This window comes from Ornithodoros turicata, chromosome 2, assembly GCF_037126465.1.
Source record: "Ornithodoros turicata isolate Travis chromosome 2, ASM3712646v1, whole genome shotgun sequence".
NCBI lineage: Eukaryota > Metazoa > Arthropoda > Arachnida > Ixodida > Argasidae > Ornithodoros > Ornithodoros turicata.
The window spans coordinates 103,042,101-103,069,204 of record NC_088202.1 but is presented as its reverse complement, the minus strand read 5'-3'; the positions used below and the strand labels follow the sequence as shown (position 1 = coordinate 103,069,204).

General features: G+C 47.5%; 2 protein-coding genes across 2 annotated transcripts in view; one reads left to right on the top strand and one right to left on the bottom strand.

Moving 5' to 3' along the window:
- Positions 1–27,104, bottom strand: part of LOC135385876 (protogenin-like) — a 180,553-nt gene that overhangs the window by 37,315 nt on the left and 116,134 nt on the right. Inside the window, exons 2-4 of the mRNA XM_064615454.1 lie at positions 4,936–5,081; positions 3,232–3,406; positions 2,998–3,145 (exon numbers count right to left, since the gene is read on the bottom strand). Of these exons, the coding sequence (XP_064471524.1) occupies positions 2,998–3,145; positions 3,232–3,406; positions 4,936–5,081 (469 nt within the window). The remainder of the gene's footprint in view (positions 1–2,997; positions 3,146–3,231; positions 3,407–4,935; positions 5,082–27,104) is intronic.
- Positions 19,433–22,940, top strand: LOC135383912 (uncharacterized). Its single transcript, XM_064613197.1, has 3 exons — positions 19,433–20,064; positions 20,597–20,680; positions 20,751–22,940. Exons 1-3 carry the CDS (start codon positions 19,509–19,511, stop codon positions 22,823–22,825), a joined length of 2,715 nt encoding a protein of 904 aa, XP_064469267.1. The 5' UTR covers positions 19,433–19,508; the 3' UTR covers positions 22,826–22,940.

Sequence of the window (27,104 nt, the reverse complement as noted above, 5' to 3'; positions counted from 1 at the left end):
GCTCCTTTGACAGTGGTTCTCACATCCTTCGGCAACATTCCCAGCACGAGGCGGGCCTTGTCACTGGTGCAAATGTTGGCTTTAATGCCAGCAAGGACTTCCTAAAGTCTTACATTGGCAAGGTGGTTGCACTGTGGGAGCAACACCTCTCCACTCTCTAGCTCTCGTTGAATTTTTGTTACGGGTTCGAGCACTTCAAGAGCTAGGACACCTGCTCCATTTTTACCTGCTCCTGCTTTTTGCCAGTCAACAGGCTTCTCAGTTTCTCCACCTTTGTGGCCACCACTGTGTGCTTCCACAAGCTCTGTGAGGCAGTCCCACATCTCGAGTGTCACATCTGTAAGAGCTGTACCACCACTGCAGTACGACTGCTGGTGGTTTTTTCATATCAGGGAGTGGGATGCCATTGGAGCTACACAACTCCTGGTAGTCCTGGTAGAGTCGGTTACTGTGCTTGAATAGGGCGCCGAACTCCAAGACAACCTGCTGAAGGTCCCTGACGCATTCTGAAGTGATCGCATTTCCGACAGCGACGTGTATCAAGTGAGGCACATCCTTTATGTGCAGAATCTTTACCGCTTCCCCGTCGTTCAGATCTTTCACCATCATTTGCATGTACTGCGCAGAATCACTTGAAATCGCTATCATGTCTGTCCACTACTTGCCTAGGGATGTCAACACTTCGCGAAGCACATTTGCGACGGTATATGCGTTGCATAGCTTCAGTCGCTTTACGTCTACGAGGTAGACGACCTTTTGCTGTTTCTGGTGGCTGTAGAAACAGATTAGCGTATTCATCGTCAGGTATCCCATTATATCAGGTGACTCGTCAACGATAAAACTTTAATTTTGAGTCCTTGACGTCATCTCGAATGTCTTCTAGGTGCTTATTGAACACCTCCAGCAGTTGTTTACGACGAAGCTGGTGGCTTGCTGGCATAGTTCTTGCAGCAGGGCAGCATTTCCGGACAAATTCGCCGAGTGGTCCGTCAGCGTGTTCAAGGCTGATTCCGCTTTTCACTATCGCTAGCACGAACTCGTGGATGGCTCCTTCTGAACTTTTCTCCCTGCTGGCGATAGCAGACATCAAACAGCGTCTGCTCTCCATCAACTTTCCTTTTGAGCGTGTCATGCCTTGTGGATGCGAGGTATTCCTTAATCCTATCGTAAGGCTTCTTTGACGGATTTGGAAGCACTAAATGGCAGAACCGGCAGGCGAGCACATCTTCGCCGTCACCTTTCTTCACGATCTCTAAGTCCTCGTATTGCGCTGTCCAGTCTTCAAGACTCTTCCTTTTCTGGCCCATGACAGGGTTGATACGGCCCAAGCCAAGACCACGAAGAATGAAACGCCGCACAGAAACGAAACTATGCCTTACCGAACGCGCGCGTCTCCTCCGCACAATAAAACAAAATTATAGGGACTGTGCGACAAACTGGTGGCGCCGCGATGCGGCCTCCAGAGAAAGTGAAAAAAAAAAAATTTGGAACCCGAGAAAAGGACAGAGGAGGGACGACACGACACGTTCTCTCGTTTTGAGAACGTGTCGTGTCGTCCCTCCTCTGTCCTTTTCTCGGGTTCCAAATTTTTTTCACCATGTACCAGCTGGCCTGCACCCTTGCCCTTTTTCCAGAGAAAGTACCTTGCGTGATAGCCACCGGGTAGCCAGCTTTGTTTACATGTGAAGTGTGGGCATCTTTTTTTGCCACAGCATCGCTAACTGTGCCAGCACCTAAAAGAACTCTTCATTAGGGACCAGATGCTTAATTTCTCGTGATTTCTACGCTTCCAATACCACCGAGGACTCGCAGCGAATAGCGTTTGTGACGCGCGTTCGGCCATTGCATGAGGTGTGCACAACATGAGCGAATATATTCTATTTCTTTTGTTCTAGTTTCAATGAAACTGAATGAGGACCTGCAAAATGATCAATGATTTACAGTTACCACTTTCGTGACGGTGAAACGCCGCTGGATATCACCGTCAAATGCACCGACCAAACGGCAACCTATTTCGAGATAATGATTGAGGTGTTTCATCGCCAATGCCCAGAGCCGATATTGCTCCCGGTATGACGAGTCTCACAGTGAGAACAGAACCATTTCACAGCTGTCGTCCCGCAAGCCTATGGCGGTAGCCGAGGTAAAAACTCATAAACTTTCTTCTTTGATGATCTCTTTAGCATTATTGTATCTGAAGATACTGGAAAAACTGCAGTACAAGTTCAGGCAATAAGTTGTGACCCCACGTGTTTATTTGTATGGATAAAACGGACGCACGATGTAAATTTCAGTGACGAAGCTATGTGTGTGCAAAGACGACGAAAGGAATACAAGAACAAGACTCAGTCAAAAACATGATATTACAAATGGCTGGAGTCAGAGGAATACACGTATATAGCCTTCGCTAGCAAGCCAGGATTTTGTGAGGAGTCAAATAACCATCCTCTCGACGTATCATTTACGGGTGTTTTGACCAGACAGACGTGAGTGGCTGTTCTCCTTCCGTACCGTTAGATGCATTATAAATACGGTGGTTGCTTCTGTGCAGTTTGTCTCCATTCACTTCGTTCGCGCCCCAGAAAGGTTCCACATTATTTGCACTTCGAAAATTAGCCCTTCTAATTATGGCGGTTGTCACGCAAGCTACGGTTCCACTCAAGAATGCATAGAACGGGCGGCGTGGTATCACGTCGGATACGTCCAAGACCGCCTCTGGCGGCGCTGTCGCGACGGAGCAGCGCGCCCCCTTTAGGTGTCGCACAGTCCCTATAAACAACAAAACAGAGCCCGTGCTACGACGCACATGCGCAATGAAGGCTTTTTTGGCACCAAGGCGGCGCTTGCTTCTGCAAATGTTTCCCAGGACAGCCGCGCGATAGCGGGTCCTGACCGGTAGTTTTCGGGTTAAACCCGATTGCCTAGTGAGTCATTCGGGCGATATCGGGTTTTACCCGAAAAAGTCCGACTCTATTATAGAAGGCGATTTGTTTCTACCTTGGTTCTTTGGCTGGTATGTCTTCTCTGTTCAGCTGCCATGAGTACTGTGGTGCAGGCACTCCATTGATGCTACACGTCAACCGAGCCACTCCCCCAATAGGGACATTGCTTGACTTAGGTTGTACGCTGAAGGCTTTCCACATACCTGCACGTTGAGAGCCAGGAGTTAATAATAACTGACCGTAGCAACATGATAAAATAGGACAAGTACTGAGACGGAGAGGAACCTACGTGCAACTTTCACAGCAATGGGGCGGCTGAACATTATACCCGCCTTCGAGGAGACGAGGCAGGTGTAGTTGCCGTCATCCCTCTGCCCGTTTTTCTTTTTTTGGTATACTACATGGTCCAGCATGAGGGACCCGTTGGCAAAGATATGGTACCTGCCCGTTGGCAGTGGGAAGCCCTGCAACAATTGCAAGGAAGTAAAACTTCAATAAAAGATGCACCCTTTCAAGGATGTAGAAGAACGCATTCAAATGTGAGGCTTTAGAAAGTGTGTCTTGCATGCACATGTATTATAGCAGTGGTTCTCAACTTACGTCATTCGACAGAACGCGTGATCGTGTCAGCACGACTTCAAGGAACATACTACATACTAGAAGCAGCTGTGTGGAGCTGGGTCAGACAAACTAGATGTCGTACAAGTAGCAAATTGTTTATTTTGTCTAATTACAATTTTACTATTTAAAATTACTTTATTTATTGGTTTGTCACAAGATGTTGTTTGAACTTCGCTGAATTGATTGAACTGCTTTACAATATTTCTCTGCAGATAATGCATTGTGGGTTGCCACTGATGGTTGTAAATGCCAAGTCTATGCAAAAGAGTAGCTCCAAGGTTTCTCGAAGTAGCTCTGACTTTCCAAGTGCTTGCCGTACTTTCTGAACACAAGAGAAAAGCAACAATAGCCGCACGTGGTTCGTAGAGATTGTCAGGTTGGATTGTCGGTTGAGCCAACTGATGATAACTACAGCTGCTGGCCCTACTCTATACAATGAGTGTGTGTCGTAGCACCCTGGTCCGGTGATCTCGATGCCAATCTCGATGACGATGAGATGTTGGCCACGGTCAGGTACCAAGGCTGGCTGAAGGCGAGCTTTAAGTTTCACTTATGGTAGCCTGACAGTATTATGTTTGCGGAACCCCAGCACATGGTTCACGGAATCCCTGGGTTCCACGTACAGACCCCTAGCTGAGAAACACTGCATTATAGTTATAGTATCTTATCGTATGTGGTAGCGCGGGCCCAATGCAGGCCCGTAACGCTTCCAACTAAGAGTAAAATTTGTGTCAGCCTGTTCTGCACAGGTTTAGTGAAAGCACATTCAAAAACTGATAAATATATCACGAATACCGATCTCTTTGATTTGAGCACTGCTAGAGGCAAAGTTATTTAAGAAGGTTTCAGGACTCGCCTGGACTAAATCATGTCTGTAGTACGTGTTTGAAGTTTTTACTAAAGTAATGTTCAAAATTATAATGTGAACTAGGTTTCTGGACTTCGATGTCATTACATGTTATCTATGAATGACAGGGGAAAAAGTTCAGTAGGGGAGGCACAGTCAATGCCTTCTTTTACAGATATCTTGTATCAGACCATTTCACTGTTACACTGAAATGCATTGCACTACCAGGGAAAAGGCATGTGCGGGCGCAACTCAAAACAGACTTTTTAGTTATGTGCAACCGCGTGAGCAAAACGGGAGAATAAAAAGTATGATCCCATTGTTTCAACATATGAGAGAACCAACTTTCTTGGGAGAGGTGAAGTCAAAAGCCAAAATGAATGAATGAATGAATGAATAAAGAGGATGATAACATCTACATCCCATGGTTTGCACAAGTCACACAACATCTCTGCAAATCCCCTGTGTTCATCTCGCCAATGAGGAAAAAACAAAGATCTGGGAAGAGCTGGAAGGATGCATTACCTCGTGCCTCCAGGAAATGTTGAAGGGTCCCAGCTCGGGCAGCGCGGCCACAGAGCAGTTGAGCAGCAAGGGTGCATTCTTCTCCACCACCACTTCGGGGCTCGAAAGGTGCGTGAAGTTGATGCCCCGCTCAATGCAGTCACCCTCTGAAACAATGGGCAGAACATGAAACATTGCCGGATGTTACATAATCAACGGCGCAGAGAAAATCATTTTTCAGCATTATATTTATCACTTGTACATCCGTTTTAAGGCGACAGTCGGGACCCAAACCGTCACATTTTCTTATGATGTTCAGAGTCACCATGCACAATATTTGAATTAAAAAATGCGGACAAATATTAATAACTGAATTGCTTCGCAGTGCTTTCGCTGCTGTGACATCATCGTTAGCAACTTCCGGTTTCTGTTCTGGCAGGCCATCAAGGCACCAATTCCAGACGAAGCTTGCTGACTACGTTGTACCATATCTTAGAATAGCCCTCAATTATCCTTATCTTGGTCAAACCCACACTCCTGTTCATCCTCAAAACTATACCATTCTGCTGGAGTTTAGCATTTGGCATCTACGCATAACTTGCGGTCGAATACATCCCTTGTCTCAAAATTGGATAGCAGCTCCAGACTGGGCCCCTAAAGACTAAGAACGGGAATCAGGAAAACAAGGCATTAAGCTATCGACCAACTCTGAACGTGTCGTCTTTTACCGAGGTGTCTTTTGCAGTAGCAGGAACAAGCATGTATGCCCACTGCCATGTTCTTAAAGGGTGACTGAAGCAGAGAGTCGAACCGAACCTGAACCCGAACCGAATACCGTTATTTTTGTCCGAACCGGAACTGAACCGAACCGAAACAGTCGACGCCATCTTGGAGCTGAACCGGAACTGAACTGTTAAAAAAATACCGCTAACCGGTTCAAATAACGGTTCATTCGGAACTAAGGGCGAACCTTTGCATGTTGTTCCTGAACATACAAACTTTTTTTGTCCTTTTTTTCCTTCTTTGATTCGCTTCTTAGCCTTCCTGTTCGAAAAAGTCGTGCCCTGCAGGAATGCTCTGGATTTTCTGGTGTCACGAAATAAAACAAGAAAGATGAGGTCGCAAAGATAGTAACTTAAAACTCTTATAGCTACTAATGTCTAATAGCGAATTCAGTTGGTCGTCTTCGTGCAGAAAAAGTTGCACTGGCTCGAGTGTGCATGTTCTGCTGGTCGTTTCAGGGCAACATGCAACATGTTCCGCTGGTCGTTCGCGTGCAGCGTGCGCTCGCGAGCACTGAATCCGTGCAGGTTAGGACACACTGATAATATCGGCCGTGTGGACCGGAACACGAGCTCTGAAGTTCTGCTTTCCGCTCCTTCTAACCCTCCTTTCCATGGTTTACACTTACACTTGCTCAACATGGCCGCCATGGAACCGGCAGACCTACTGCAGATGTTGGATCCTTTGGATGACTCAAGTTCGTCAAGTTCAGACAGCTTAAGCAGGAGCACTAGTTACGCCTCGCTTTATGGTGAGGCGTTTGAGATATTTTTTTTTCTTTTTCCACGGGCGAAGCGTCCCAAAATGGAGAACTATACGTCGTAGACACTGTTTCACGCTACTCGGACGATGATGGACTGAAACTCGGACGGTATGAATGTGGGTTGTGAACGTGGATTCTGGCATTGTCATGTATTTTATGTTTAAAGTGATTATTAAAGTGGATGTCCTGCAGCCGCGACTCCATTTTGTACATCAGTTGCATGTCGGCACAGTTCCCCCTGAAGTCGGCCCAGGACGCATACTAACCCCCCTGTCCCTCACTCCTTCCTACTGTCCTCTCACCACCTGTCCACATCTGTACGCCGCTCATAGCCACAGTTGCTTTGCGGTGCTAACACGGTATCAAAAAAAAAAAAAAGAAAATCGGTTGCATGTGTTTTTGGTCAACACTAGCACTATCTAGCATGATCTGCTGGGCAGATCGGTGTAAGCAGCACTGGCGCAGTTTTCCTGCACGGGCCCTACACCGGCGCACTACACTGGCCTGCACTCAAACGACCAGCTGAATCCGCTATAAGACATGCACATGAGTATTCAAGAATTAGGGATCAATGGGTAGCGTTTATGAAGTGGCCTACAGTCTCAGCTATACAGTGTGTCCACCCCAACTGCAGAAATGGTCGCTGACACATAGCGTGCGTGAGCTTACATGAGCCTCTTAAAAAGTAAAGGGCCAGCCACCCTCATGCTGGCCAGAACGAAAAGAAAATACCAAGCATACCAAGTATTCGCGACTACTTACTGGTAATCAATAATTTCAATGGCTTAAATGGCTTAGGCTAATGTAGCAGGCTTGATTGACCGTTATATTCCTGCCGAGATTCTTCGAACAACCCGTTGGATTAGTTAACCATCGCGACATAAGTTACGCGCTGGGGCAATCATCCCAAATCAGTAATTCATGGTTATGCTCCTGTCGTAACCATTATTAATGTTGTCTTTCATATCGCGCAAAATCTTCCAAAATCTAAAACGACCGTTAACGCCTTCCTGTCCACTTCAAGCACTGTACCACACAAACGGAAATGTGCTTTAAGCTGCCTGTTATGCTTCATTCCCACCCGTGACCCCTGAACCGGTTCATGAACCGAACCGTTTGGAAAAAAACGGTTCGAACCATTGTAGTTGCCTTCCGGAGCTGAACCGGAACTGAACCCTTATCGTCGAATCTAAACCCGAACCGAACCGATAAACGTTTCGGTTCGACTCTCTGCACTGAAGTGCAAGAATTTATTTTTGTGAAACGAAATGAAAAACGAAAGATGCTTTGACACTAACACAAAAAGAACGGGATTCTTTCGCTGTGTCGTTCGTGGCAGCGAAAGAAACTGCTGTGTATGTTCTCCCTCTTCTTATGAAGCACGACAATGCATAGAAGCCTCGGATTGGTCTCCTCGACCGATCTTCCGCGATGATTGGATAAATCGTTTATGGAGACCAATGAGAGCCTGCTGCACACTGTCGGTTTTCTTGAGAAGGAGAGAGAGAGAGGGAAAGCGTAGATGCGGTTTCTTTTCACTCATAAATCACGAAGGACGCAACGGATTAATCCTGTTCCTTTTGTATTGGTGTCAATGTGATGGCATCTTTTATTTCACCCAGAGTAGAAATATTTCCACTTTAGTGACCCTTTAAACGGTCCTAGAGTCGACTCCAGTGTGTGGAGGGAAGACGCGTTCTTCCACTTATTGGGTGCCTTCAGGCTTCAAGCATACGAGGGTGGTTCCATAAGTTCCCGGCCCGAGGTACAAAATGCGCGCGAAATTGAAAATGCGATTAAGGACGCGTGGCACCATCTGCTGGAGGGCAGGAGCACCACCCTCAACACTCTCCAAGCTTTTTTCGGTTGGAGAGCGGCATTTCAAACAGCCAGGGTGCACTCTTCAGTTAGAATGGAAAAAATCGAGTACCGTGCTGTGATAAAATTCTTGACAAAATAGGGACTTTTGCATAAAGAAATCAAAGCGCGACTGGACAACGTGTACAGGGAAGCCTCTCCGTCGTACACAACGGTAAAAGACTGGGCTAAGCAGTTTCTACTGGGGCGGGAGTCCATTGAAGATGATCCACGCGATGGTCGTCCAGTGGAAGTGGTGACACAAGAAAATTTGTCTCTTGTCGAGGAGGAAGTGCTGAGCGACAGGCGTCGGAAGGTGAAGGAAATCTCAGAAAGGCTTTCCAAAACAACCGTTTTTCGCATCATCGGCGAAGGCCTTCACATGAAAAAGGTCAGTGCGAGATGGGTGCCACGACTTCTCTCGTCAGTTCAAAAGCAACAGCGCGTCGTCTGTGCCAAAGAGTTTTTGGAGCTCTGTTAAGAGAACGAAGAAGAAATACTGAAGTCAATTGTCACAGGGGATGAGACTATGGTGCTCTACTATGATCCCCTTTCGAAAAAGGAGTCGATGGAATGGCGCAAACCAGGAGAAGCACCCCCAGGAAAAGCCAAGGTCACACAATCCACAAAGAAGATCATGGCAACAATATTTTGGGATTGTCATGGGATCCTCCTCATCGACTTCAAAGAGAGGAACACCACAGTGAATGCGACTTATTACGCTTCACTCCTGCACCGACTGCGGGACGCCATCAAGGAAAAGAGGCGCGACAGGTTGAGTCGAGGTGTCCGGTTACTCCAGGACAATGCCCCTGTCCACACGGCTTCTGTTGCCAAGGCTGCACTGAAGGAGAGCGGCTTCGAAGAAATCCACCACCTACCCTACAGTCCAGACTTGGCACCGAGTGACTACTTCCTGTTCTCGAACTTGAAGAGGGATCTCAGAGGACGGAGATTTCAAAACGATAGTGAGGTGCAAGAGGCAGTTTTCCAGCATTTTCCGGACAAAACTTCGGACTATTTTTTTCAAGGGTATAAGAATGCTGGTTGAAAGGTGTCAAACGTGCATCGAAGTTAGGGGTGACTATGTCGAAAAGTGATACACTTGTTTCGTCTCTATGACTATTAAAAGTTGTTCGGGCCGGAAACTTATGGAACCGCCCTCGTACATGGTTCTGGCTTCAAGGAAGCACCAGCGGTACCACGTACACTAATCAAGGCAAGCGTGGGTGATATCCTCCACTCGTTGGGCGTCTCGAGTCGAGGTTCACTTATGAAGCGCACAACTGGCCTCAAGGAGCAGCTCAAGCGGAGCGTCAAGCCCAGTGGCATAGCCAGGCGGGGGTTTCGGGATTCAACCCCTCCTCAAAACTGTACCTTTTGGTAGTGCATTTGGGAGAAGGAAATGAGGGGGAAATCCTCCTGTCCATGTAAACTCCTCATGGTCCCCCCCCCCCCTAAAAAAAAAGAAAGAAAAAGATCTGGCTACACAGCCAGTCGAGTTGACGTCGTTACTTGTAGTTTCACGATATCCCAACGGAAGCCGCCCCCTGTACGCAAGCACTCAACCAATGAACTCTTCTTTGCTTGACATAAATTTACCGCGTGGTGGGAGGGCTTTACTGCGCTAACGATGTGACTTCTTCGAGGTTGCACAGCCTACAGCCGCACTAATGAAAATTGATCACTGCAACTAAATCCACGTGGTGCATGTGTATATGTAAGCCCCTTCATCCAGCTTTTCCGTTTATTACGAGCGCATTACCGACAGAGCGCAACGCAGTCACATATCACACGGGCGACTGACGTACTCCGCACACAGCAGCTGCGTCGATTCCCGATGATGTCGAAGGGCGGGTGACGCGCGCTGCCCCACGTGAGGAGGAAGAGTCTAAATTTGCCGTGCGGTTGTTTTTGACACAATGTATCAACGTCGGAATCTTAAAAAGAGCCGGAGGTATCGATCGCACATTTGAAAAGCCGCGCTCGGCACTGTTCTTCCAGCGCGACGATATGGGGCGAAGGAAAGTTCGCGAAAGCTTCGCCTTGCCTGTGTGGTGCGAATGTGATGGTTGTAGTAAAATGATCGTGGTAGCCGTCCCTCGCAGACACGTACAGAGCGGTAAGTACATGAAGGCACAAGAACGAGACGCGGTTCAGTCTTGTTCCTGTTCCTTCGTGTTCCTACGATGTCCTTGGCCATAGACGGTATGCCGAGGACCAGTGACACGAACGCTTTTTCTGTTTTTTTTTTTCCCACGAGCACATCACTCTGTGCTGGACGGCTTCAGAAATTTAGATGCACGCAACTATCCCTCGAGTCTGAGGAACACAAGAAAATGAAAGGGACACATCTACCAGTTCGCCTTCCCCATCGAGACTGGGGCATGACCTGGGTTCAGATCTCGGGGCACTTCCCTGTTAAACCTATCCACAGGACCGTGGTAGAACCGTGACTGGGAGGCATGAATGCCCTTCCTTATATTCCAACACGCATGGCTTCCGTAGCATTCACCGTGTGCATCTCGCACCTCGACCAGTGCCCGTCGCCCGCGCGGTTACTCTTGTGGGATTCCATAGCCAAGACATGTCACTCAGGAAGAGGCATTTTATTATGAATGCGAGCGCTTAACGCACGCGTGCCTCCTTTCCGGCTACAGGAAACGACGACACTTTAGTGAGTGACAATGCCCTGAACGTCTCTCTTCCTTGTTGTTCGATGACCACCGCCTTCCTGTAACACCACTCCAGCAATGCAGAAATAGCCTTGCTGCTATTCTTCTTAGCGGTTCATTGTGTAACGATAGCAGCGGCTTTCATTTGCATAGGAGCCTCATCGTGAGCTCAAGGTCGACACAAGAGCAATCCAGGAAGCCGCCGAACTGCAACGTATAGCAGATGACAGTATCAGGGATCGATACGGTTCTAAAGGGGTGGTCCGATGAGGTGTTAAAAAGAAAGAAACACCATATCTAACACACAGCTTAGCCTAGACACTTTGTTCTACCTCTCCTCACTAAAACAGTTGAGCTATTTATTTGCTCATTAGTCGCTGTGAAAGTGCATTCATTTTCCTTTGTTCTGGAGGATTGGGAAGTGCCAGAATCTGGAGATCTGGCACCAGCCGCGCTGTGTTGCTCGAGTGTCGTACAGCGTAAAAATTGCATTTATCTTTCCGTTTCTTCTAGTGTTCATGCAGCGAGATTTCACTCTCTAGAACCGACATACACGAAGAGAAATATAAGGACAACTGGCCGGCCTTAATCCAGTGTACCTTGCATCTGAACATATGTGCGGGTCCATTGCGGTAAAATCAGAACTCTCCGGCTGAGAATTCGTCGTCTTATGTCGCCACACGAATGTGGTCCCGAACGAAGGCACGGTGCTGGGTCCATTGGATAACCCACATGACAGTTCTTTAACGAAATTACTATCCACGACGGTCCATATCAAACGTCCCCGACCTATACTTGTGCCATTCCAGAAAGTTGGTCCTCGGCCAGGTTTGTATCCGCAAAGTGCGGGATCAGAAAGTGGGCACGTTCTTAAATGATCCACCATCGGTTCCATTAACTGGCCAGGTGCTGAGATCAATTACTCCCTACTATTTTCGTACACGTTTAATCGATCGTGACCCATAGCAACGGCCCCGCGATGAATGACTGGCATATCATTTTGAAATATAATCAAGTAACACACCAACGTTGCACCCCCGCATATTACGAAGACGCAATCTCCTTTGCTTAGTCCGTACACCTCATGTTCTCCGTACACACCTCTCGGGAGAAGCGTGCAACTGTACCCAATGCGTAGCTCACGTGTATCAAGCTCTACGTCTGCTTATTAGAACTGGTATCGTTTGCATAATCGGTGGAAATTATGCAGGTCCCGAGAAACATAGTGCCCCAGTCCCTCGCACTTCCTTTGCTGGCAGAGCTTCCTCACAACTTCTTGAGTTTTATTTATCTATTTTATATTTGTTTTGTTCACTACCATATGGCGTACTACTATACTGTAGTTGCGCAGTTAGAGGGAGTGTTTCTAGGGTTCAACCCCCCTCATCTTATACCTCTGGCTGGTAGAGCGTTGAGAAAGCGAAGACGGGTGGGGGTGGGGTGGGTGTTAAATACTCCTCAAACAACGAGAAATTTCACTTCGAGATTTCACTTAATTTTCACTTTCACTTTTATTTAACTTCATTTTCGAGAGGTCCAGGTTCGAACCCTGGCGTCAGCACCTATTTCCTGGGTTCCTCGATTTCGTAAAATACTACTCCCCATGTAAAGTTCCCATAGAACACCTCCCAAAACATTTCTTTTTTTCTGGCTACGCTACTGTATACTATATAATATACGACGTTACGTATAACACGATCGACGTACGCGTTGAAAACAGGCGGATAACTTTCAGATCATCCAAATTAGCACATCCGCCAACCCATTTCCGAAATGAAGGTTAATGCTAGTTCCAAACGCCAGCCAGAAACGAAATACACCGAAAAAACCGTAGATGTGACGTCACCTACAATGATACGGCACTTGAGACGTACAAGGACAGAGAACCAAGTGGTTCGCCCGGCCGGGCCATGAAGCCTGAGACATGTTCTACAGCGAAATGGCGCATAATAATAATGCCATTCGTTTTATCCGTTACGATGATAGCCCTTTACAAGAATCCCAAGAAAGGGGTCAGTGACACGGGGAGGGGGGGAGAGGAAAACAAAGGGGAGGGGCAGCGATTAATACGGGGACGAACGGGAAACAGGTTTCTTGGCCGCAGACAGCATTCTTGGGAGTCCATTCGCGCGATCTTACTACGGTCCTCTCCGGAGTGTAGCCGACTTCGCCGAGAACGACACGTCAAGCGGGACCTCCGCGAGCTTATGATTTTGGCCGGAAATAGGGCGGAAAAAAAATCTGGATGGGAGATATGTGGCCTGGCTGTTCCTGGGCGGACAAATCAGACAAATGGTCTCGCAGCACCATGTCGTGGGCAAATTTAACGGAAACGTTAAGGGTGTTCAGAAATGACCAGCTACTATACGGTTGATTGCAGCTGCTTCGGAACCTCACGACACATTTGCGCACGTTGTGCTAACCCGACCTCGCAGACAGATTGTTCTGCTTTGGTATGTGCCTGTATAGCTGTATACGTGCATGTAAAGTACACGTAAAAACAAAACCAAACAAAAAGGAAAGAAAAAGGAGAAACGTGACGGTAGACGTGAAACCAGCGACAACCCTGTGTTCAGTTGGACATTTTGCAGTTTGCATTACCGTTCGACCGATTTCTGAGATAGACTGCAACCAATATGGGCATCGATCTGTAGCTTACGAGCCTATAACGCTCTCTGCCATGTTTCAGGACATGAGGTAGCGCTGTCCTAGGGATTTCTTGGTTTTCTTTACCCCATTGTAAGGTCATCCATTCGCCACACTCATTTACACGGTAATTATGGTAACTGTTCTTCAGAAAACCGAGCGTGTACATAGCATTTCCCAGGACATGCTTGATGATCAGATGCTGCTCAGGTCGACTGCCACAATGTGGTTCCAACGTCCTAAAGTGCTCAGCCCGAAATATGTTTACCGATCTTGTTCCACACGATTTAAGAACTGCTTTCATCGTCGCTATTTTAAATAGAGAGTTTTAGTACATCGTACGCTGTTGCCTTTGCATACGTAAGTGTAGCGTTGATGGTTCTTCGCACGCCCATAACAGAAAGAGCTTTGCGCAGTGCACAGAACCACAAACGCTATCCCTTACGTACGCAAAGGCGATAGCGTACGATGTACTAAAACTCTCTAATGACGGTAACGTTAAGAACGTTACGGTGAGCGGAGTGACCGCCAATGCTGCTTCTCTCTGCAAGTCGAGGGCGTTAACGACACCCCCTTACAATAGTTGAACATTTCGGCAAAGTGAGACAATAGACGGAGTTCTTCTTTCATCAAATTGTTAATCATCTTTCAACCGGCTCGGAGCCGGATCCGCTCCCCTGAGCGTGAGCCCTACTTTCTTTTTCTTAGTGCGGAGACGAACCGGAATTGAACCATTTCCCCGGGAAAACTAAAGGATAAAAGGAACATAAAACGTTTTGGTGTGAGAATGTAGCTCCAAGTATACCGGTGAGCCACTGCATCTGGATCATCCTTTTCAGGAGTAACAATGGGAGGCGGTGAGTTCGAATGCTACCATCGGCTGTGCTGTCTGAGGTTTTTCTTGGGTTTTCCGAAGACATTCCAGACGAATGCCGGCACAGTTCCCCCTGAAGTCGGCCAAAGACGCATACTAACCCTCCTGTCCCCCACTCCTTCCTGTTGTCCTCATCTGCACGCCGCTCATAGCCACAGTTGCTTCGCGGCGCTAACACGGAATCAAATATATATATATATATATATTATACTTATATATATATATATATATATTATACTTATATATATATATATATATATATATATTATACTTATATATATATATATATATATATATATATATATACTTACAAACATATGCTATACGTGCAGCCAAAGAGCTCCTGCTAATTTTTTTCCCCCTTATACATTTGACTGGCTTTGCACTGGGCTTTCAGAGGTGTCCTATGACACCCTGACGGGAGGCATCACGTGCCACGTGACCTTCTGACGCCATCCGATCAAACGTTGCCTGCCTGCGTACTGCTGATGAGGCCCAAGAAGGCCGAAACAGCTGTCCAGTACTGGCATGGCGACGTTTGACTTACAAACATATATATATATATATGTATTCAATAAAGATCAGAAGTGGAGACGGTGCTTCTACAGGACAAGGAATAAAAGGGGAACTTTATTAAAAACTAAGAGGGAGTATTCGACGTTTCAACAGCAGCGCTGTCTTCAACAGGAATGGGATATTATGGTGACGCAAGACAATTGCAAAGAATGAGAGGGGAATACGTACAAGGGGAGAGGGCAGCACACGTGCTTTGTCAAACAAAGGTAAAGGGGTACAATGAATCACAGGCAGTCATGTTCTTCGGCGGAGGGCAATGATTTCCTGGGTGCGAGCGCAGACCTGTTTCCGCTAGCGTTCATCGCCTCGCTGGTTCGAGAAATAAGTTCGTTAGCGTAATTATTCATTAATGCGCTTACCAAGATGTAGCAAGTGACGCGAGCTTAGAAGGTATCGGCACTTGCTCCCTGTCTCAGTATGGACAGCACTCCTGCCTTTTTGGACACATTGCTAATTTGCTCACGCAGTATCGAAAAACTAAATTCAAGCTTCTCCTCAGAAGCATGCTGACCATTCCAGTGCATTGCTGAACAGATGAGGCCTTCGAGAATGGCGTCCTGGAAATAGCGTGTGTTACGTATGGCCCCGTTCGTGGCAGCAGTTACCAGGCAGTCGTTAGTCACATTCTGCTTAATTGTCCGGCAGGCGGGTCTCGTCTATCGAAGGGCGTGTTGGGCTCGTTCCTCTTTTATGCATGCAGCGCGACTGCTAAATGTTAAGTCGCTATACACTGTATTACAGTGAGTATACGACTGACACGTGTCGCCATGCGGAACGGAAGCATGACCGTGTGCTTCAAGAAGAAATGCGAAGCTAAAATGGCTAGCGGAACGCATATGGAAACGATGGATGTCGAGCGATGACTTTTCTCACACGTGCGGCTTCCAAATGCAAGACCGAAATTGCATGCACGGCACTTCGAAATATACTACTGGTGCGTTTGCCTGAAAGGAAGTGCGCACTCCCTGAAACTTTGGTATACGTTTCACGTGAGTTTATGTGTGCTACACACATTTTATGTATGGTGTCCATTGCGTCGGCGGCCCTTTGGACGCACATAATAACGGGTTCTCCTTCTAATAGCTTCATGTGGTTAACAAGTATCTTCGTGGGTACGGCCCCCTCAAGAGACGTCCTTTGAAGAGGGTCGCTGAGTAGACTACACTGCATGTAAGGTGCACGAGGGCAGGAACCGATTACAAGAGTACCGTAATATTTGTATTTGATTTCCATGCACAGAGTGCTGGAGCCTCGAGCGAAAAGCTAAATTTTGGCTAAGAATGTGCTAGTCTCAGCTAATACGTCAACAAAGGTGGTCGTTTCGATTTTAAACGCCTGTACTGAAGCACAATGTACTCGGAAAGTGTGAGTACATCGGGTTGAACGGGCAGTTTGAGTTTTTTTTTTTTTTTCTGTCTTATTTTCCTGTGCAGAGCATCGCGAAACAAAACTCTCCTCTGGTAAAACACCTGCTAGCTCTCTCTACTACTCTCACTACTCTCTCTACTCTCATGCACCGGAACTTTTACCGTTAACTTTTACTGTGCTTCTTGAGAAAGCTTTTGTGGTTAAAATATCTTCCGTATACACAGTGACAGTCACAGAGGAGTATGTTCAACTGTGCTGGAAAATGACAAAAATTGTGCTGGCCTCTGGAGTCGTGGCGGTAGACGTTGACAGGCACCTCTATTCCGCATAACGAAAGCAGGCAATCGATAAAGGTCCTTAGCTGCAGTTATCGCATACGACAACGAATGTGGAGATATTAGTGATTTCGGTGCATCGTACGCTCTTTTGCGTACGTAAGGGATAGCGTGATGGTTCTGCGCACTGCGCGAAGCTTTCTTTATGTTTTGCGCGTGCGCAGAACCGCCAACATCCTTTCGCATGGGGCAAAACCCTCCAGAGCATTTCCGCCAGGGTTGCTACCGTCAAATAGACGAGTTCAGAAAATCCCAGAGTGCTTAGCGCCGCTTTGAACTGTGGGAGTTTACTAATAAAAAAAAAACACGGGTGGCCTCCAAACTGTTCCGATCTCTCCCCTACAGGTCCATTGTCCACGACGTGTCAAGGTGTGCGAAACAGAAACGTGAAGGATTATTCTTCGTTCCCCCGCTCAGCAAGCGCCCAGGATGCAATGCGTGCGCAAAGAGTACTGGGATTTACTGTACTCGTCTATTGGCCGCGTGAGGGCGGTGTCACAAAGAAGAATGGCCCTTCTGGACAACGTTTAAGGCCTTTTCTTGCGAACTGCGTTTCGCGTGGCACCTTTTATCACGTGAGAAGTACTGGGCATTAATTGTGACCCCCTTGCTCCAAGAAGCCTACATGGATGATATCCCAGCAGGTCCCTGAAGACAGTTCTCATGGACTTCCCGCAGCAGACGGCTGAACCTTGCTTTGCTTTGGTGGCGGGGGTATGCGTGGTGAAACTATGCGTCAACACTCATGATGACAGATACAAAAAAAAAGTTCACATCGGATTGAAACCGGTTCAATTGCTGCTCAGGAACTGCCGTGCGCGCTCTCTTCTCGTCACAAGTGAGGTGTCGGGGAACCAATCTTGTACAGACTTTGCGGAAGAATAAGTGCTCGTGAAAAATTTTCTCCACACTGCCGACACTAATGTATTACGCTGGGCTGCAATGTCCCGAGCTGTTACTCGCCGGTTCGAGGCTGGTTTGCGCTACGCTTGTAATGTTCACTGGCGTGACTGCAATCGAACGGACGTGATGTCCATGTGGTTCATTCGTCACCATAACCCGTCCTTCGCCAAACTGACTCCATCATTCGTACACTCTTCCCCTTGACATCGTTAGTTCCCAATACTGTGCCTGTAATGTTTGAGGTCTGCGCCGGTGCGGGTACGCCCACGGTTACCCGCGCAATTTTCGAATTTGCGGGTAGGAAGTGTCACTTGATGCGGGTAGCGGGTAAAACGCATCCATGCCTGCACAGTACGATACGGGGTGGCAACACCGATCTTCTAAAACAGTGTGGAGACTACGAGAAAGTGGTTCCTTCGTTAGCAGGGTATATTGTACACAATATCCCCGTGGCTGGGCACATTCTCCAAGAGAGGAGGACAGCCCTCAAGCCAACGAAAGTGGACAACATACGTACAGTGCTGGACAAAGTGTACGGAACAAGCTGCGGCGCATTCCTTCCTCAGAGTGACACGCTAGCAGCGTATGGCACGGTACGGACCTGCAAACAGGTGACTGGGTAACCCAGGTACATGTCTGTAAGTCCGTACGATCCCATTCGCTGCTAGCGCGACACCCTGAGGAAGGAATGCGCCAGAGCGTGTTCCGTAAACTTTTGTACAGCACTGTACTATACTTGTCAACAGCTTTTTCGCGAAATAAAAGCGTAAAGAACTGGACTTCAGGAGCATTTTACTTTTTGACGACAGTTTTTCTCAGTAGTTGTGTACATTCTGATACGCATAACAAAAATGCAACTAAACGTGCGCAAACGCATTCGTGCTTTTCGATGTTTTGCTGCAGTATTTAACTTGTGCTGCTCGATCGGCTGCACTCCGGTGTGCAGTGCGGGTCCTCATAACTTGCGGGTGCGGGTAGTTCTATCAAAACTCGTGCGGGTAGGGAATGAGAGACCCTCTCTGCGAGTGCAGTGCGGGTCGAGATTTACATAGCCGCGCGAACTTCCAGTAATCTGTGCAAAATCTCAGCTGGTGTGACGTTCTCCTTCACACGGAACTGGATTACGCATCGCTGTTCCACAGCTACAGACACATTGCTCGCCGCTCATGCACATGCTGCATGTGCCACTGACCCCAGAAGGATTGCACGTCGTCCTCCGAAAGTTTTATTCAATTACATTTACTCACTAATTTTTATCGAGCAAAAGTCTCGGTCAACCTTGAACGACCCTTGTACAGCGCGCATGACAAAAGTTTACGGAACACGCTCTGCCGCATTCCTTCTTCAGAGAGGTACGCTAGCAGCGAATGGTACCGTACAGTACAATGGTACAAACAGGTGACTGGGTTAACTAGGCACATGTCTGTAATCCGTACGGTCCCATTCACTGCCAGTGTGTCATTCTGAGGAAGGAATGCGCCGGAGTGTGTTCCGTAAACGTTTGTCCAGCACTGTACAACTTTCAGCGCATGCTGTAGCCGCAGTTGTCCTATGGTAACCTTAGCAAATTCCACGAAGTCGAAAACCATTATTTCCCTTCTGAGAAATGGCAAGCATCTGCTGCCATCAACTGCACGAAGTGGGCATCCGCTGTGTGAAACTGGCAAAGGGACGTGGCATATGGGAACACATGACGCTTGACATGATGAAGTAGAAGAAGCCAAAAAGGAGACATGCGCTCGAGGACTTCGTGCTCACGATCATTTCCAATCATGAACTACCTCTTGTGAACTCACAGCGGAGTTATCAGAAAAATGGAAACTTCCAGGGCCCCCTTGAAGAAACGGCAAAAGAAAAGCGCTAGCTGCAAGAAATCCAAGGATATACCCACGAAGGATTCGATGACATCCGCTTCAAATACGAGCAAGAAGTCACGACACTCCAGTTCTTCCTCCAAAAGGACCAATAGCATCAAAGAGCAAGAGAAGCCGAGTCAAGTGAAGGAACGCCTTGCACCGGACATCGACTCCTTGAACTTCGGCAAGACTCTGCAGTACAGCGAATACTTCGATGACACCGTGCCGAAAAAGGATAAGGCGCTGAGTAAGAGGACCTCTACCACAGGACACCTTTCGCGCACCGCGGCCTCTAATGGCCAGAAGTCAGCCTATAGGTCATACCAATCTAGGATTGAGGAACCTGCGTTGTCACCCCGTCAGGAATTTTTGACAAAGGAGATTGAAAGATTGCACGAAGAGCAGAAGTTGCAAATGGAGGAAGACCAGGGTGTGGCATCAGCAAAAAGAGCCAAGACTGGTGAAAAGGGCGCAACAAGAACATCAGATGGCATGGAAGATAAACCGAAAGAAGGTAACTATACTCTGGACTGTTGCTCTCCATCTGCTAATAGAAACACTTGTCATTAACTATAGGCCAACGTCAAAACAGATTCCTACACATGCGAAGCTGTGAGGAAGGTTAAGAAATATCTCGAAACAAAGAAAGAAATGGTGCTCGAACTTGGCACACAAGACGTAATTGTAATCTACACGCGTTCCCTGTCCGAAGACTGTAACTGGACCCTCTAATATGTACCCAGATTATTCCTCACTATAGTCGTGTTCAACTTAAGAAGGAAAAGAAATTTAGTCATAGTCAACTACAGACGCCGTTGGAGATACAGAGCAGCAATACCGCGCCAGAACTACTGCGCCACCAGGGGCGTGCACTTTCTGCCGCAGCGTATCATGCGGCCAGTCTTGCGGCCAATGCGAAAGCGGAGTATGAGCATGATGGATTACATTATCTGGCGCAAGAAGGGAGGGTGGCCTCTCTGTGTCCCGTGTCCTTCTCAAGTTGAACATAAGTATAAGTTTCTTTTTCCGCCCTGTTGTTTGTGCAGACTCCAGGAGTCCCGAGCATTCGAAGACTGTCCTTCCGAGCTATACGACCTTTTCAAGAGTGTTCAGAAAGTTTGGATTCAAAGGTGAGACCAGTCCACTTCAATTCATTTTCTCTAACGTTCCCTCCTCGATAACGTTCACCTTCATTTACAGATACGGTAAAATCTGAATTGGACACCCATCAGGAGAATATACTTTCTTTGACGACTTTACTGACCTGCTTCGCCATCCTGTCAGTCATCGTCATAGTAATCGTCCTTTTCGTCATCAATGCACTCTTCAGGGATGAAGATATCACCATTGAGTGTAACTCCAAAGAATGCATTCGCTTACGCGACGAGATGGTAGACCTCTTGAACCACAGCGTTCACCCTTGCGACGACTTCTACACTCACGTCTGCAGCCATTGGATTAACAACGGCGGCGGCTTTATTGAGGACGCGGTAGCAAAGTTCAGAAAAGCCATATTTAACTTCCCTTCTCACTCCCAGCCAGATCGCCACGGGATGCACATCATGTCCCATCTCTACCGGACTTGTACAGAATTCGTCTCTGGGAAGGACGTTTCCTGGACTGACACAATTTCATATGCGTACGGTTTCCTAAACCTAGCCGACATTCTGAATGCCGGGAACATTGCGCAGCTTGTTAACCAGCTGGTCAACATCTCGCTTAGGAATGACATACACACAACGTTCATGTTCAAGTTTACAAAGAAAGGCGAACGCATCTACTTGTTCCTGTCCGTGGGAAAAGTAATCAGAACTAAGCTTCAGGACGTTGTCACTGATGTCTTCCCGTCGGACGTGAATTCGCCCCTAAACTTCGATGACGTGAAGGCCTACGTATCGGAGGTAGTGGACATTCTCTGCACTTCACCAGACAAAAGAGGGACGTATTGTGACCAAACCACCAAAGATGTCCAAAGCGTGACTGACCTGGACCGAGTTTTCCAGTTTCTAGCCCCCGACGCATACGAACCGGCGGAATACAAAGCATTCAGAGATATCAGCGTCGTCAGTAACACCTCCAACGTCGACGTCCTTGGCATAATAAACAACATGATTCCACCGCACCGGCACTTGACTAGAGAAAGCACCATCATCATACGAGGGTCCACCCCGCTCGAGGCGGTACGCGACAACATGATGCAGTACGACTTGCGTGTAACAGCGCTATACTATACAGCCCACGTGCTGGCTGACATACTGCAGTACACCCAAGTCCAGAGGTATGTCCGCGTACCATATGCCACGTCCATGGTTTGCGCGAGAGTGACGCAGCATGCACTTGTTCACACCTGGCCTTACCTCGTGGCTCGTCAAGCAGACTATGGAAGTCCGACGAGTTCCCAAAAACTGATTGAAAGCATGGTGAACTTGACAATCTCTGGCGACATACTTTTATGGCTGGAGAACTATAGCCGCGACGAGATCGCGAGAGGATTGAAGAAGCTTCGCTTCCAGATGTATGACACTTCCGTGCTTGAAGAAAACCATTTGGGCGTTGATTACTCGTCTCTGTCTCTAAAAACCCTTCCATTCGTTCCTGCATACCTCAAGACGAAAGCGTTTGAATCAGTGTTGCTACATGAACACGTTCCATCGGAAGGAAGTATTCCACTTGCCGAACACCAGTTTAGGGCAAATATGTCACAACTGAAGTCATTCTCGTGGCTCTTGGTCCCCACGTTTTTCCAGGGACCACCTCTGTTTTTCTTCAAGAAAAATGACTTGGTCCCCGTGTACTTCAACTTCGCAACGTTTGGAGTCCTGGGTGCGAAAGAGATTGTCCGATATATGAGACCAATCCAGTCCTGGGATACCATCACTAAGGCGAGGGTTGGGCATGCTGTCCTGTGTTTCAGGAAGATTCGTAGAACTCTAGGTCTGGATGAAGCGGAGGAGTCCTTTGCGTGGGACGACGTTGCTATGGATTGGTCGCTGGGGTCGCGCTCGGCGTATGATACAATGGAGATATCGCTTCGACGCGAAGGCAGTAAAGCATTCAATCTAAACTGGGCCATGGCACAGTACATATTCTTCATTCGATCGTGTATGTTGGCGTGCGCAAGCTCGGTGCATGCTTCCGAAAGACCACTGGTTCAGAGGGAGATCTGTCTTCTCCCAGTGCTAGCCAATGAGAACTTTTATACCTACTTCAACTGCTCTGAAAGCCACAAGCTGAAGATGGATCCCTGTGTGTCTACAATATTTAAGAAGGTCTAAAATAACTTACACTTGCTGATTTAATCTGACAACTTGCAGAACAGCAAGAAAGCATCTGACAGCTGTTGCACTCCTAATATTACCTGCAATAAACACTGAACTATCTACTCTTGTATACTATATCGCTGCTTGTGTTATTACAACGTATGCTCTACTTTTGTCCTCACGACGAACGGATAATCCAAAATAATCCACGATCTGCTTGAATCAATGAACTGCTATTCATAGCACATGGCCTAGGAAGGATTATTCTTCCTGCACTGCACCAGCAGGCCCAAAGGACTGTTCAGATGTGTCAAATTTTCCAGCTTTTAGACGACTGGTCGCCCTACTTGCTGAGACAAACAATATTGGCTTCCCAACACTAGCAGAAAACGCGGTCCGAAATGCTATAAACTGTTCACGGCTATCAGCACAACGTGTTAATATAACTCTGCGGCTCTCCTTTGGGGAGTGGGTGCCGTGAAGGTACCAGACAGTTTTAGTGGAACAATTTCGATTCTGTTTCTATCGCGTACGGAAGATGACGTACAGGTGCTGATAAGGTTAAAGCCATGGCTAGAGACAGGCCCGTGCACCTGACGCCTGATGAGGCGGGGAAATGATGTTACGGGGAAGGTGCGGTCAGCCTGCTCTGGGTTGGCAGCTCGGTGTACCAAGGGAGGGGGTGTGCAATCCCTCTTGCTCTGGGTTGCTCGCATGTTTTCTGTGGTGGTTTCCACATGATTGGCGTGGTTACCCCATGAGCCGACGCCTGACGTCTGATTGCCTTTTTCACTGGGGAACAGTCCTGGGTGGGTCGGGGGATATGTTAATAGACAAGGGTGTTTTAATAAATTACCTGAATACTTTAGCTGAACATTTTAATACTTAATATTCTTGCTGTGGCTGGTAGTGAACGTCTTCTACTCTGTAGGTACCGCCCATGGCACTATATCGATGGGCATTCATATAGGACATGGTTTCGGTTTCTGCACAGAGAGCTCCCCTACCGGAACCCGATTACAACTCTCCTGAGACTGCCATGTTGCCCCACTCTGATACACGGAAGCCAATAATGTTTTTGTCGCGTTGTTTATTTTTTACGCTCAGTATGGCTCCCACGGTTTTGCTGTAGCTTTCGCACGCATGAATGCACCATCGTGCGCCACCGGAAGTTCGTCCAGGGAAGTAGACGAGTTACGTGTACAAATTCCACTTATGGCGAATTCGGGTGATCATTTCGTAACAACCTCTTTTTTTTTTTTTTTTGTCAGGTCCCGAGCAGTCATATTCCCTTAGTCAGGTTCCAAGCAATCTCGCATGTTCGCTTGGCGCTTTCCGAGCGCCCGGAGTTTGCCAGCTAGCACTTTTTTCGCCAGGTCTCCAAACGACCGAGCATACAGCGGGTCTCCCAACTATATCCGGTGTCGTCACATCCGCACTGCAACGGTGGCGAATGCCCTAATTGGCCCGCACATCGAAGTTCACTTGGTTTAGCAGACGACGGAACCCGATGACGGGAGATCGCGATGCCCCTAGCGTGATCCAAGCGATTAAAACCGATAGATTCCTGGCACTGGCGTTCGGGTGACAACGGTAACGTGATCCAGCTCATGCGGCGACCTAGCAATTTCCGAGCGCTAGGCCGTGTTGCCATGAAATGACCACCCGAGTTCGCCATTAGGTTCATCTGCACAAACAATCTCGTGGCGGCCTCTTTGACGTGACGACGCCTAGTCAGATACGTACGTCACGTGTGGCAACTTCAACCATCCGTGATCTTCAATTTGAGTGTCTCCCACATCCGCCATATTCGCGTCGTCGGGCTATCATATTCGGCGATCACAAGGACGGTTTTGGCTGCCGGAAGATCGGTTCCGACAAAGACGTCAAGCAAGCGGTGCGTGAATGGCTACGTACAGGTATACTTCCCAAACGATGGCGAACCTGCACTGAAGAACAGTGGGCTACCTAGAAAAGTGATACATTGCTCACTCCCCGTATGCTTCTGCGTACTTGTTCTGGAAATGATTATAAGATAAGATAAATAAGTTCTGAAGGCGATTGAACGCTGATGTTTACTACTATTCGTCACCACGAATGGAACTGTATATGACTGGTACAGTCCGGATATGTATTTGGGTCCTTATTACGTACCTGTGCAGGGATATTCTTAGCACTGTCATCGCGGGGGTGTTGGTGTCTCGTAAGAGTGGAAGGGGGGCAGTGACGCCCATGTCTGCTGCTTTTGTGGCGTTTTTGGCCTTTCTGGCCGGTATTTTGGGGAAGAGGGGGTGCTGGGAAAATCCCTGCACCTGTGTTTCTACTGGCAGACATATCTATCATTTTCTTGGATTTCAGCGTGCCTTTCGGTATTAGACCGTTCAGTTTATAATCCAGCAGTTGTCCTGTTGTTGTTTCTACGTGTCTTCGTTTTCTACCGTTTTTCTTTTTTTTTTCACTCTCTCTCTCCTTTTTGTTCCATCATGCTATAAATCACAGAGTACCCCGACTTTCTACACATGCTACAGTACCCTATACAGTATACCACAGAACACCACACGAATAGTACCGCACCGTACGGTCGCGATTTGCTGATCGTCGAGTTACTGAGGATGTGAAGGGCCTACACGGAAGTTCAAATGAAAACGCCTGCGATCAAAATATATCTAGGATGGACCATTAACAAGTTGAAAGATTGAAGCTTTTATTTTCAGATGGCTTGCTTTGGAGAGAACAAAAACAGTAACCGTAAAATAACCATAATATCATCTAAGTCCTTTTTTGTACTGTGTGTTCACTTCAATGTGAACATTTGTCTTAGTTGCAGCAAAATATTTGTACAAATTGGGTTCCGTAACAGCCGGCAACTGAAACATTTTTCCGTAAGCATGCAGCTGAACCTCCTTTTCTTGAACAAGGCCAATTCGGAGGACGTCAGCACTCGCTGCATCTATATACACCAGCACTTTTTAAGGTGACAGGAAGCAATCCATCCACCTCAGTTGTTTCCCGACGTAGAATCTCGCATTATCATCATCATCCGCCTCGTTAGACGCCGTACAATGTCCACTGCCAAGTCATCCGAAGCAGAGATGACAGATGATGGATCCCCTTTGGATACACTGTATCGACGAGCCCAGTTGAAGGCGCGGATGTTGTTCGTTAACGGGACCATTGCGTTTTTGTAGCCAAAGAAAATAGCTAGGTAAGCGATATGTTTTTACCTGAAGCAGGAGCAAATTAGGAACGAAATTAAACAAGAATGACCCTCGTATATTATGTGAAACGTATAAAAATTGAATTTTATCGCCCGTTTCTTGGGAGATGATCCGCCATCTGGTGAAGGGGCTGCAGTGTTGCCGATCTGTAGGTAACAGAAGGCGGAGAATTCCTAGCAAAACGTTTGTTTCTTGCACTCAGCCGAGCGTCCAAAAGCACGAATCGCCTCACTCTTCGTGTTCCACAGAGCGCCCGATGCCAATGGCGCTTACACTACACGAGCATCGCCAGAATGGCAGAATACCAGCAAGAAGAAAGTATCGTGCGGACCGTATAGAACTGAAGGCAACATAACTGAAGGTACACAAGTATTGCGCTTGTTCCATCCTACAGATGGCTGTACATACACCATGCATCCATTCAAATTATTACAGTGTGTGTTCCACTTTCCCCCTCTTTTTTTTTTTTTTTGCATTTTGAAGAACGCGGACAACTATAAAAGATGGATTTTTGCATCGATGTGAAGTTGCATTTAAAAGTTTCACCCGAATCATCACCATCATCATCAAATAAAGTTGCTATTGTTGTTCACCGTTTCAGGTTCGGCTATCTGCGCAGCTTCACAGTTCCCACTCTCCTCTATTGTCCATGGAGCGGCCTCATTGGTCCCTCTGCTAAATACCCCCTTATTGCTGCCCCGTGAGTGGTCATACACTTCGTCACGTGGTCTCTCCAAACTTTGCCCTCTCCCAAAGCGCAGAGACAAACTGTCGTAGCGTATTCCAGGGTCCCGTAACTGGGACACCACAGCAAGATAATTCTTCTTTTCCCTGACGTGCAGCACATTGCGTGCATCACGTAATGAACCGCCGCATGAATGAAATTGCCACAACCCCTTCTTCAAAGGAAACATATTAGCATTCCGTCAAGGCCCCACTACTTGAAAATGTTATTCCCGTAATTTTCGCTCCCCCATTCATAGTACGGACACATTTTGCTTCTGCACATAAGCAGCGAGCACAAATAATGCAGGGGACAAGCGAGCACTACGGTATGCACTTTCTAGGAACGGCAG